Consider the following 14,346-nt stretch of genomic DNA (forward strand, 5'->3'; position numbering starts at 1 on the left):
GAAAGCAGAAAGGTGGAAGGAGTATATAGAGGGTCTACACAAGGGTGATGTTCTTGAGGGCAATATTATAGAAATGGAAGAGAGTGTAGATGAAGATGAAATAGGAGATATGATGAAGAGCTTGACAGAGCACTGAAAGACCGAAGTCGAAACAAGGCCCCGGGAGTAGACAACATTCCATTAGAACTACTGATGGCCTTGGGAGAGCCAGTCCTGACAAAACTCTACCATCTGGTGAGCAAGATGTATGAGACAGGTGAAATACCCTCAGACTTCAAGAAGAATATAATAATTCCAGTCCCAAAGAAAGCAGGGGTTGACAGATGTGAAAATTACCGAACTATCAGTTTAATAAGCCACGGCTGCAAAATACTAACGCAAATACTTAACAGACGAATGGAAAAACTGGTAGAAGCCGACCTCGGGGAAGATCAGTTTGGATTCCGTAGAAATGTTGGAACACATGAGGCAATACTGACCCTACGACTTATCTTAGAAAATAGATTAAGGAAAGGCAAATCTACATTTCTAGCATTTGTAGACTTAGAGAAAGCTTTTGACAATGTTGACTGGAATACTCCCTTTCAAATTCTGAAAGTGGCAGGGAGCGAAAGGCAATTTATAATTCGTATAGAAACCAGATGGCAGTTATAAGAGTCGGGGGGCATGAAAGGGAAGCAGTGGTTGGGAAGGGAGTGAGACAGGGTTGTAACCTATCCCCAATGTTATTCAATCTGTATATTGAGCAAGGTAAAGAAGGGAACCAGCAGAAAAATGCTCATATTAGAGCACAAAAAATGTGAATACGCTCTTTTTCAAAAAACGACTGAAAAGTGGGGTACCAGCTGCCTCATTCTGCCTTCCTCAGCACCTTTAAAAGTTTTCCCAAAATTCTGGCATGCAAACATATTCAGGCTATTTATACTGAGACAGGAGTAGAAAGTGGCAGTGGGGCAAAGAGATGGAGAAACAATAAATACTGGAAGATAGTAGACAGCAGTTGTGGTATAGGAGCAAAGGCAAATATGGCAGTATGGGAGAAAGAGAGGGACACAGTGGCAGTGGAACATAGTTGACAGTGACAGAACACTGAAAGAATGAAAGAGAGAGTGCCAGTAGAAGAGGACTAAAGAGAAGGAAAAGGTGGAAGTGGGTGAGAGCCAGTGATAATGAGACAAAGAATCTATGAGCATGACAGTGAGGAAGAGAGAAATAGTGACAGTGAGAAGAGATAGCTGTAGTGGAAAGGAATGAATTAGATAGTAGCAGTAAAAGCAAGAGGGTGAGGGACAGTGTGTCAGCGAGAGGAACCAGTAGCAGTAGGACAGAACGAAGGAGACTGTGATTGTGAGACAAGAGACAGTAACACTTAGAGGGAGCACAAATATGTTTGCAAGCCAAAATCTTTGGGAAAATTTTTAAAACTGCTGAGGAAGGTAGAATAAGGCAGCTGGTGCCCTACTTTTTATTCAAAGTCTTTTATTGGAAGCAGGAGCATGTTTGCCTTTTCCGTGCTCCAATAGAAGCATTTTTCCGCTGTTTGTACATACGATGGAGATGTACCGAGCTGTAGTTGCATTAGATCCGATGATGGCAACACTAATTTGCCAAAACTGGTCATCAAAAATAAAGTTATAACTAATTATGTTGGCTGTTATAGTTTTTACTTCTATATTTCACATTACTGTAGATCGCCCCCATACTTGAACTCTGTCAAGTATATAAAAAATACCAGTCTGGTTTTAAACAACTGAACACTATTTCCTTTTTCACCTTTGTTGTGTTTATAGTTACGGTAGACAGAACACTTGACCCTGGCACTGGAGGTCACGGGTTCCATCCCGGGTAGAGGTGGCCATTTTTCTTCCTTCCAGCCCCTCCACGATGGATCCAGGTGGTCTCAGCCAGCTGTCAAAATGAATATTGGGGCTCCTTCCCAAGGGTAAAGTGCAGTCGCGGTAAGGGACTCGCCATCCCTCTCCCACCTAGAGCCGCAGTGGTTAGGAGAGCTGCATTCTACAAGCAGTCATTCTACATTCACAGTACTTTAGATCCCTTCAAAGTATTGTCCATGCACATTAATTCACTTGTCCCAAAGCTTTTGCCACTGCTGAAATCAGTTCTGGAGCTCTTGACACTAAATACTGTTCAAAGCCGTTAGCCCGTTTACTCTGACATCATGTCCGCCCCAATACCTGAATGGTTAGCGCGTTGGAATGCCATGCACGGGGGCCCGGGTTAGATTCCTGGCTGGGGAGGGGGGATTTTCTCTCCTCAGGAACTAGGTGTTGTGCTGTCCTCATCATCATTTCATCCCCATTGTTGACGCACCAGTCGCCCAATGTGGTGTCACACTCGATAAGACTTGCACTTAGCGACTGAACTTCCCCCCTGGGAACTCCCAGCCACTGACGCCATATGCTCATTTTTCCTGATATGACCCACATCACTGAATTGCTTTCCTGTCGGAATTTGTTTCATCTGTGGAAACAAAGAAAAGTCTGACGGAGCCAGATCAGGTGATTAAGGTGGGTGTGGAACACACGTTTTTTGCCTTGAACCGTCAGATCTGTGTGGCTGGAGCATTGTCATTGTGTAGCAACCAGTTCCCAGTTTTCCACAGTTCTGGCAGTTTCTGTTGCACACTCTCTCAATCTTCATAACATGCTAGATAAAAACACTGGTTCACTGTTCGCCCTGGAGGATTGAACTACTTGTGGACAATGCCACTGACATAAAAAAACCAACATTGTTTTTACACTGGATCACACTAGATGTGCTTTCTTGGGTCATGGTAATGTTTGCATTTTCCACTGGTTTGACGCTTGCTTCAACTCCAGATCATATCTGTTGCACAACTCTCATCCCAAATTTTAAGAAAATTTGGATTGCTCTGCACTTCACTCTTCAACTTGTGGCAAATATTCATGCAGTTTTCTCTTTGCTCATCTGTGAGCAAGTGAGGAACAAATTTTGCAGACACCTGTCTCATGTACAAATCTTTGATTAAATTTGCTGCACTGTGCTCCATGATACTTTTGTTTCCTCGATTGGTCAATGGTCAATGGTCCTTCAACAATCTTCAGCCATTACACATTTGATTGTTGCAATGTTTTTGTCATTTCTTCCTGTCAAAAGATCAATGGGGCCTGGCATGTCTTCCGCTGACATACTGCCGGATTTGAAACAATAAAACTACTCTTAGATCTGTAGTCTCCCAAACCAATATCAATAAAGGCCTGCCAAAGCATCCCAATAGTCTCTGCTGCAATTTTCCCTGCAGAAAACAAAATTTTACATAGACTCTAGGCTCCTTGTTGGCTATGTCATTGATCTCAAAGGACTGAAATAGGAATGCAAACAACAGAGCACCAAAAACAAACCACTTAACACTGACTGACACCAGCTTAGTGAGTGATGTGGGAAATCCCAAACCAACATCACCTAGCAGCACAGCTTGTAACTATGAAACATGCGCACACAACAGATCAATTCCGGTAAATTTTTGTTCCCCCCTTTTATTTCTCTTTCTTTGTTAAATGTAACAGAATTAATACTTCCTCTTGTAAACACTCTGTATCTCATCATTTTATTTATCACCTAATTAAAAATTTCTGTAAAAATTGCATGTGTTTGTGACATGTGGTTATCACCTCACAATGACCTAAGAGGTCAAAAGCTGGTTCATGACCATAAACACATTATTTTGCAAAATACCAGGGAAGTGTTTTGATTTTAACAGTATCATCTTAAAATTATCTTACCTCTAAGGAGAGATCAACAGCTCTCGAATCTGGGGGGTCCATCACGCGGGTGAGAACTTCGGCAGCTCGGCCCAGCTGCAGGATTTTCACTTGCAAAATCACCTCCTCCAATCGTGAACGCAGCATTTCCGGCAAAGGATATGCTTGTAGCATCATTTCACGTGCTCTGGTATAAAGGTGATAGCACACACCAGGTTGCACCCTGAGAAAACGAAGTGCAAACAGTATGTTGTACTATGGAAAGTTAACAGATGTTCACTGCTAGGTATGAAATCTGTTATCAAAAAAATAATGGAAATTTCTGGATGTAGCAATATGTGAAATAAGGGAACGGCAGCCACTCACCTACAAACACTCCTGTAGTCATGGGAAGACTGGTTATTTATATTGAGTTATTTAAAGGAGTTGCCTGAGCAGATGGAGGAGGGGACAGAGTAGGGAAGGCCAAAAGGAGGGGTAGCAAGAAAGAGGCAGGTCTTTGGACAGATGACTCTGAGGCCGCACAAAATGAAGAGAGTACAGAGGGTAGAGCACATAGAGATGTAGGTGCAAGACCTGCCCCATACACCCACACAACAACTCCTACTGCAGTCCAGTCACAGGCATTTCCTACCCAATAAAAAATTTCACTGAACTATCCAGGGGGGGGGGGGGGGGGGTAAAAACCACACACATCATGTTTTTTGCCATGAACTGTCAGACCATCAGAGCTGTGAGGCTGGAGTGTTGGCATTATATAGCAATCACCTCCAATTTCTCCACAGTTCTCTCACAATCTTTGCAACACACTAGATAAAAATGGGAACTATCTCTCCAACATATCCTGTATTCTCACAGTCCCCCTTGCCTCAACCTCCGCTAACCTGTTTCCACTGCATCACCTTACCCTTTCCCTTCTGTCTTCTGTCCACACGATTCATTCTCTGTCCAGAGCCTACACTGCCTACTGCTACCACTCTTCCTACCGTGCATAACCCATGTGGGTCTCTCTCTCCCCCCCCCCCCCCCCCCCCCCACCTTCCATCTTCTACATCTCTACTTGCTTTACCCTCTGCAGTTTTTTAATCTTGTTATGCTGCTACAGAGTCATCTGTCCAAGGACCTGCCTCTTTCCTACTACCGCCTCCTTGCTTCCTTCCTTACCCCCTCCCCACCTCCATTAGCTCAAGCAACTGATTTCAATAATCAATTATCAATAATCAGACTTGTCATGGTCACAGGAGTGTATGTTTGAGTGCCTGTGGGGTGAATATGTTTACTTTATCATGGAAAAGAAAAACAGTATCATGGCACAGAACGTGAAGAACAATTATTGCAAATTCTTCTGTGACTGGAAGAAACTAGAGAGGAAAGGGGTGGGGGGTCACATGTGCTCTTCCTGAAGAATTAAGGCTCCAAATGCTGAACTACAGTGTCAAATACTATGTTTATGTTCTTATCTGTTGCTAAATGATTCCTTTTTATTTGGCCTGTGGTGAACTTTTCTACATAATTGTTCATATTTCACAATTTGTTGTATTCTTGTAATGATAAATCAATATTTACTTCGCTACCCTGTTATTTATCCACTGGATTTCTATAAGGGGCATTCAAAAAGAAACAAGCCGGAGGCATAATTACAGAAACCAGTACTTGTATGTTAGAAGTATTGACCCTACTGTTGAGACACTTGTCCCACTGTGACACAAGTGATAAGGTGGTGAATAGCTGTCTCATAAAATTCCCAGGGCTGCAATGGAACCAGTTCCACACGTACAGCTGGACGTCTTTGTCCACCCGAGTGCAGGAATGGTTACGCTGACATTCTTCTTTGACCAAGATGGTCCCCTTCTGATTCACTTCCTGCAGCATGGGACAACAGTAAATGCTCAGCATTACTCACGAACCTTGACCATCCTTTGCCAAGCTATCAAATTAAAATGATCACACAATCTCACCCGTGGGTCAATCTACTCCATGACAATGGAAAGCCTCATATGGCCAACACAGTCGTGGCACTCCTGCAGAAATTCAAATGGGATGTTCTCGGCTACCCACCACACAGTCTGGACCTCTCCCCCTGTGATTAAGCCATTTTTGGTCCCCTTAAAAAGGCTCTAACGATTCACCTCTGATGACGTCGTCCAGCTGTACGTGCGGAATTGGTTCACATCGCTGCCCTGAGAATTTTATGAGACAGCCCTTCACCACCTTGTGTCAGTGTGGGATAAGTTTCTCAACAGCTAGGGTGAATACTTCTAACATATAGGTACTGTTTTCTATAATTATGCCTCTGGCTCAATTCTTTTTGAATGCCCCTTATAATTTAGGTTGTTAGTTCCATCAATCTTTGACTTATTGATTGCCTTGTTCATTACTTTTTAGGCTTTTAAAATTCTCTCCAACTTTTTTCTGCTGAGTTTCCTCTTGTTCTGCAATGCTCTTTCCTGTGAGCTAGTATCGAATCTCACTTTCCCAGTTCCTATCTTCTTTTATACCACAGGGTGGTGGTGGAGTTGGTGGTGGTACTGGTATTGCTGCTGCTGCTGCTACTTGTTAAGATATTATACATACTGAATTACAATTTTATTTTGGTGACCACTTTTTCGTAACTGATGATTTTTTAATGATGTCAAGCTATTAATGTAACTAATATATGTATTCCACTTCAGCACTCAATCCCACTACATTATCAGCCCTCCAAATATGGATGCAAAAAAATGGTTCAGCATGTTTCATTCACATAAAAATTTATGAAATATAAAACACTAACCACGCTCACATATCAGAATTTTCATTATGGTAAGTAAGGAAATCCATTGGTATAAATGAGATTCATAGAATCCAAACACTTTCTCCTCTGCATCCATAATTATAATAGCACTCACAATATTTCAGACCAGATGTGTAATCTGTAAGCATGTACTATTACACAATCTGATTGCATCAAGATTTTGCATTAAGAGAACCAGGACACCAATCTTCAACCTTGGTTAATGAGAAGATACTCTGACAATTCGAAAGAGTTAAGTATGTCTATGGGGCATGAGGTGACATGTTCCACATCAATAATATTATTGACAGACAGATATTCTACAATATATCCTTCTACTGCTGGCATAATTTTTTTCATTTATCTGTCCTAAAAATAATTTGTAGTTCACTAAAGCACAAATTTTATAACATTTCTGCATGCAGCAACGTCAGCTGCCTTCAAGTATCTGTCTTGCTTGGGTAAGCATAGCTCGTGATGTGCACGCCTCCAATGCATGGCAATATGGCACACGCTTCACTGCCAAGCAGTGCTTGGGCAGGAGCCCATATTTATGCATTGTGCTATTGAAGTTATATATAATATGACATGTGCATTAAACAACAAAATTTAGTAATTTTTTACATGGCTTATGTTCACTGATGTAAAAAAGAAAAAAAGAAAGAAAGAAATTCTATTTCGTACTTCACCCTCTCAGGGGTCAGCCGTTTAAATTTTCTAAAGTAGTCTACATTTAATCTACGTTCTTCCTTAGGGCTCAAGCTATCTCCATGCCAAATTTCAGCAAAACCACTTGAGTGATTTAGTCAAGAAAATGTAGCAAACAGAGGTACTTTTACACTTATAATGTTAGTACTATGGATTGTAACAAATTCTTCGGAATATGAGGAAAAAGAAGGTGTTTAGGAGCACGAAAAAACTTCTCCCTCACCTTCCAGCTCGTCCACGCCGCTGCTTTGCATTAGCAAGGCTCACCCACTCTGGCTGCAGGGTAGATATGTTTTTTTCAATATCAAAGTTTTTCATCTTGGTCTTACCACAGTCCACAACATATACAACATCGTCTATTGTTATTGAGGTTTCAGCGATGCTTGTTGAAATTATAATCTTACGGACTCCTGAAACACAGAATGTGACTTTCTTTTTCATATATCTTTCACGCACAACAAATCTCTTCCCCCACACTCAACAGGAAAGAAATGGTCTTATTTTGATGCAACAAAACACATACTACATAATACATCAATGACTCATATTTTTACGTTTATTTCTCTTGTCAAGAAAATTATATAATATATTTCCATTTGTAATACTTAATGGTCATCTAATTTTAATCACTTATAGTGCAAGCAGTTACAAAGACTTCTATTAACTGTATACACTATATAAATTGGTATTTTCTAGATATGGGCGCTAGGAGCAATTCTTGCCTCTCACAAGCACTATTATTGCACAGTACATAGCACATAAAAAATATATCTTGGTCTCTAGAAAAGCAGATCAGAAAAACAAAGGTAGCCATCATTACAAACAATTTTGTATAGCTGAAACTAAATTTTTGTTGCTACAAATTAAATGAAAACTACTACACAATGGTAGTGAGAACAATATTGTTTTCTAAGGTTGGCACTGGCACCCAAACCTCCAGATGTAAGGCACTCAGATCGCCACCAAACGTTGTTTGTCAATCGAGTATCAACCAAAACACCAATTTAGTTCATGCTATGAGTTGTTGTCTAGTAGAACATGCTTAAATGTTAATTAAAAGTAACATCAGAACTATGGAGCACAGCAAAAGCTTTCTGTGAGAGGTTGTTTTCTAGACCTCGCGTGAGTGCGCTGCTAGAGTGTGAGGTCATTGTACCAAAGATACTGTGTTTGAATGTCATTAATGTCAGCTTTTATCAAACAGTTCAGTTCATGAGTGAAACTGTTATATGGGAGAACATTTTCCTGACTAGTAAAAGGACTTTTCAGACTTTGTAGCAATGTTCTTTTAGCAGTCTGCTTTTGCTTCATTAACTGAAAGCAGCAAACCTATAGTGCACATCTGTATATATAAGTGTGGAGTTCTGCTGCACATGTGAGAAAGAACACCATACCTATCTATAAAAATGTACTCTATAGGTTTGATACTTTCAGATAACAGAGCGAAAGCAGACTGTCAAAAAAGAACAACACTGAAAAGTCCTTTTACATGTCAAGAAAATGTTCTCCCATACAACAGTTTCACGCGTAAACAGTTAAAAATTAATTGTCATCAGTGGGGTTTGAACGGGGGCCATTGGTGCAACTACCACATGCTCTGCCAACTCACCGATGAGAAATTTACAAAAACCCTCACTCACAAAGAGTTTTTCTGTGCTCTGTAGTCCTGGCATTACTTTTAATTACCATTTACGCATGTTCTACCGGACAACAGCACATAAAACACACTAAATCGGTGTTTTGCTTGATACTCTATCGACATAGAACATTTGGTACCAATCTGATTGTCTGACATCTGGAGGTTTGGGTATGAGCAGAAACAAGTATATACTGGCTGATTTCTATTGATACCCCTTCTCCCACCATCCCATGGGAAAATACTGATTTATAATGTGGGTAACCTGCTGATTTGGCTTTTTACAAACTTTCAGCTGTCTAAGAGCACTGATTTTTTTTTTCTTTAATAAGGGGCAGAGCCTGGAATAACGCTCTACAAATTTAACTTAGTACTTAGAGAAATCAATAGTGCTTTACAAATGGGCAATTATTTACACAAAGAATGGTTAAGTACTCATACTAATGTAAGAATCATCAATTACCAGACTGTGCTTAGCTTCTTATTGCCAAGTAATCATACCTGGAGGCGGTCTCTCAAACACAGATTTCTGCATCACAGTAGGCATCAGAGAATGGAGAGGAATTATACGATACTTATCTGGAATCAGCAACAAGGCTAATGTTACTCACAATGACGTGGTGCAGCTGACTATTTTACAATGTTAACTTTAAGAAAAAAGTAAAACAAATGAAGTTAAATGGAAAACCAGACAAAAGAATCATCATACCTATAACTCAGCAAAGCATTGATTTCCTGCGTATTTCTTTTCTAGGGGGGCTTGGAAAGAGGCAGAAAGATGCTAATACCTTTTTTATATATAAAATTACTTATATGGAAGGAGTCAATTTCAAATTCCACACAGTTTTAATAATTCCACTTTAGCTTTTAGATACTTACATGGTGGAAATGCACCACTTTCTTCCAATGATCTGTTCAGTGCAGAAATATTATCCCAACCAGGTAGAAAAACAAGAATGGCACCCTCTGGCTTATTCATACATATGTACTGAACCAAAGCACGAATAAGCTCAATATTCAGCTCCTCACAATCAGGATTTCTCAGACTGTGTATCACCCTTGTTGAGTACTTTCCTTCCGTTTCTAGCTTCCTGACAGAGAAGAAGGCAGAATGTAGCAGGTTTAATTGTTTAGTATAAAGGTGAACAACAGATGTCACTATAAGTTAAAGTCAATGACAGAAAAATGTAGTTCTAATAATGTGAGATTCCCTTTTAATAACACTATGACTGTATGGAGAACAAACAATGGTTGTGATGTTATCCATACAAAAATAAAAATTACTGCCTAATCTTTTATTAACTTATTACATACACATAAAACGAGAGATAAATAAAAAGGCAATGTTGCGGGAATGGCTCTTGGTCAAATCAACAGATATCTTGAAATTCCCATAATATTTCATGGGCACCAAATTTGAATGCTAATAGTAAAGATTTCTTGGTCAGTAACAGGAAAGACAACTACACCAGCTATCCAACGATGAACCAAGAGTTTCAGAACACACGCAAAGGCTGTCGTTCATACAGTGTGCTACTGTCAGTCATCTCAAAACCTCTCTCAGGAGCAACATGTCAATATATGCAACCACATTAACGTCTGTCTAGCCTCACCATTGTGATCTGAACATCTACAGCACCACCAAAGTGTTATCCCTTCTATGACCAATAGTTCTCCTTTGTGATCACTGTGATTTTAACAAGGTCATCACTGATCCCATGCTGTGCTAAGTTTGTATCCTGTGCCTCTGTTCAGCAGAGTTGTCAAGCTGTGAATTTCCAGCATATTTTTAATAAAGTTGTACTGGTACAAAGATGGTGAGAGGAGAATTTTGGTACTTTTGTAGTCCATATTGTGCCCCTTACTCAATGCCCAGTCACTCCAGATTTCTGTGGCTGGTGCATACATGTGTCCTGCCTTATATTTGGTACATCTGTCTTGCACAGCATATATGATGTCTCTGACTACAAGGAATCAGAGTTTTGTTGGTGGACAGAAGATGCATTTAACTATGTTTCTTTAGTAATCCTCCTATTTTCGAAGAAATGCCCCCAATATATGACAAGACGACCATTCCTCTTTGTCCTCCACTTTCTTCCAGGTGTCCAGCTGCTCACTTTAACTTGCACCGCATGTAAGGTGCAGCAAATCTCCCGTTTGGAATATCAATTCTGGGGGGAGGGGGACTGTATGGAGATGGCATAGCTCTATAGATAAGTTGTCTGAATGTGATGCAGCTCATGTTCCATGCCATTTTGTTGTGAAGGCTGCTGACAGCTGGTGGCCTGCAAGTTTATGTCCATGTGTGAAGATTCATGTTACACAGCACGACCCAGGGTGCCACACACTTTTCTCCACATCAACTCAGGAATGGAAGTCCATCGTTTTAATCCATCTCCATTGCAAACTTGACATTACAATGAAGAAAATTTAGGTTTCACAGAAATACGTCCAGCAACACAGTGCTGTGGGCCCTGATTAAGAAAGGTGTCACCTACACAGTCACAAAAGCATATGGTTTTTAACTCCATCAACTTCAGTGCCCTCTCCTTGAAATCGTCAATAAAAACATTAGCGACAATGGGTGACTAGGGACTATCTGCTGCAGTATCATCTGTCTATTCAAAGAATTAGTCACTGAATAAAAAACAGGTTGAAGCGAGCACATGCTTAAACAAATCAACCAGTTCTCCTTTCAGCTTCTCATCAATGAGCAACAGGGAGTCCTGCAATGGTACTTGAGTAAAAACTGTGTTGTCAAAACTTACAAGCATATCTGACGTTGCAAGTCTTACGTTCTTGGGCTGACAAATGAAGTCTTCGGAGTTGCAGATGTGGTACTCACCTCCAGGGCACAAATGTGTTGCCAGATGTTTTGACAAATCTGCTGAACAGAGACCAAGATAACAAATTAGAAAGCATGAGATCCGGTGGTGGTCATGTTAAAATCACAATGACTACAAAGGGGAACTACTGGCCATACAAGCCCTAATGATTCGGTGGTGACATAGATATTCAGATGAGAATGGGAACAATGGTCCCACACCAGTTTGGGCAGGTATATTGACAAGCAGCACCCACAAGAGGCCACTGGGGCAGCTGACAACATTGCACGTTCATCATTCAACAGGTTGCTATTTTTAACCAAATTTGGCATCTTCACACCTGCGCATTTTCTATTTAGACTGGCATACATAGGATGCTTCAGTCACAGCTCAGCAGTGTGTTCGTCCCACCTGAAGATGTCAGTCAGTTGTACCAATGAAATATTGTGTGAGTTTCACAATGACATCCAGGTCACTCCATCTCAAGTGATCACGGGCCTCCAGCATCTTCAGTTTCAATTTTCCTGAAGCTTAATGTGGGTGGAGACCTATCCAAGAAATGAATCTGTGCAATATTTTAAATCATGAGCTTAAGAGTACGAGAAAAAGTGGCCTTCTATTTGCATGGCTTTTCGAAAAGTATGCATGAAAATGAACAAGAAACAATGTCTGAGGCTGTTTTATTACAAGACAAAAGCAAGTAGGAAAATCTTTCTTTCAAGTCTTTGATAAATTTTGGCTTTGAATCAGAAACATACAGTGTGGCAGATTGTAAAAGCATTTTGTGAGACAGCATAATGCATTGAAGTGATTCAAAAAAATCTGCAGAGAAAAATGCACAGATTTTTTGACCGTCTTTGGAGTCAGGTATCTCAGGAAGAAAATTGCAAAGGGACTATGACTTGGCATATTTGTTGACAATGCCTGGGACATCATTTATTAGCATATCTTCCTGCTTAGCCAATTACTTTCAATTATACTCGGTCACAACTTGGGATCAAATTAAAATTACAATAAATGAGCCAAGTTCAGATGAAAATATTGCAAAAGGGTCATTTCAGAAATTATTCTTTCCAGCACCATTGGAAAGAACACAATTTTCTGCACTAGCAACATCTAGTTGGATCTTAGTGTCCGTTCAGCAAAAGGAAGAAATATGATGTTGAACTTCATTAAAATCATGTGTAATACGCTACCATCGCAACACTATGCAGGTTGCTGGACCCATAACTTCAAGACAAGCAAGAATAACAACTGGTAGATAAATGCTGGTGTCCTAACCACCCATAAAAATCATGGAAATTTGATGACTCAACAACTTCAAAATCATTAGTCGAGTCAGTTTCTCTACTTATTCTGGTAGTGAGCACGTATGGTTGCAAAGGCAAGAGGGGCATAACGATGTCATCAAATATTGCTTATCCTGTGTCTTCATTGAGGTTTCAAAGCCTCAGTTGGGTTTCTCACCATGGTTCCCGAGTCAATATGTTGGTCTCTTCATGATGGTTCCCAAGCCAATGCTATTTAAAATTACTGCTTCATGGAATTAAATTTTTCTTCCGTATTGTTCAATATGGCTTCTGGAAAATTATACTTAATCCCTATTCTAGTTGCAGAAGGTGCTGCAATATTCATGCTGTTCAGGAATCCAACATTTATCTTCTCTTTCAGGCCACAGAATAAGTGAGCTGGACCAAATGGGTGCATTGATTTGAGCAGGGTATCATGTTCTTCAATATCAACTTCACATATGTTCCCAATCCACCAGAAATTGTCATACACGCATATGATGCATTGGCCAGGAATAAGGCTCAAAATTGACGTGAAAGCCAGACTGGTGTTTGTTGATTGATAAACTAAGGCCTCAAAAGAAGTTATCTCACTTGAAACCCAGCTACTTGAATGTGGTTCAAATTCACTGGCAAAAATTGGTGATTTTTACGAGTTCTGGCTTAAGCATGGCCACTTGCAAATAATTCTTCTGGTAGCTGTCTTTCATCTTATATTTCATGGTATCAATTTGGCAATCACCACCGTTACTTGACCTAGCACTGTGCATTTAGTAAGTTGTACCATCTTGTGATGGTAGCAAATTGCGCACAATTTTGTTGAAGTTAAGCCTTACTTTTCATCCCTTTGCTGAATTGACTCTAAGATACAACAAGATGTTTCTAGTGGAGAAAAGTGGGCTCTTTCCAGTGGTTCTGGAGAAAACAACTTCTGAAGTGACTCTTTTGCAACATTTTCACCTGAACTTTGCTCACTTTCTGCAGCTTTACATTTGACACCATGTTTCTGACTGAGTATGATCCACAATAAGTGCTTAGGCAGGAAGATGTACTAATAAGAGTCCTGCCCCAGGCACTGTTAATATATGTGCCAAGTTGTAGTTCTTTTATGTTTTTTCTATCAGAGAATCAGACTCCAAAAATGTTTAAAGATTTGAATGCTTTGCTCTGCAGGATTTTTGGTGTACTTTGGTGCATTATACTGGCTCACAAAGGTTTTATAGACTGCAACACTGAGTTTTTCTGATTTAGGGACACACTGAGAAGTTGCTAGTACATGTTGCCTTGGTTAAGAAAGGTTCAAACATTGGGGTCTGCTGAAAAGCTTCTCAAATATAGGGTCATGTTTCCAACATATTGGGTCTAATGAGCT

General features: G+C 40.2%; 1 protein-coding gene across 3 annotated transcripts in view; it reads right to left on the reverse strand.

Moving 5' to 3' along the window:
* The window catches only part of LOC124594980 (ATP-dependent DNA/RNA helicase DHX36), a 248,689-nt gene that overhangs the window by 82,026 nt on the left and 152,317 nt on the right, over positions 1-14,346 (reverse strand). For all 3 annotated transcript variants that reach the window (XM_047133510.1, XM_047133511.1, XM_047133509.1), the window contains exons 10-13: positions 9,740-9,951; positions 9,362-9,439; positions 7,448-7,634; positions 3,765-3,966 (exon numbers count right to left, since the gene is read on the reverse strand). In XM_047133510.1, coding sequence (XP_046989466.1) covers positions 3,765-3,966; positions 7,448-7,634; positions 9,362-9,439; positions 9,740-9,951 — 679 coding nt within the window. The remainder of the gene's footprint in view (positions 1-3,764; positions 3,967-7,447; positions 7,635-9,361; positions 9,440-9,739; positions 9,952-14,346) is intronic.

Source organism: Schistocerca americana, chromosome 2 (genome assembly GCF_021461395.2).
Source record: "Schistocerca americana isolate TAMUIC-IGC-003095 chromosome 2, iqSchAmer2.1, whole genome shotgun sequence".
Taxonomy (NCBI): Eukaryota; Metazoa; Arthropoda; class Insecta; order Orthoptera; family Acrididae; genus Schistocerca; species Schistocerca americana.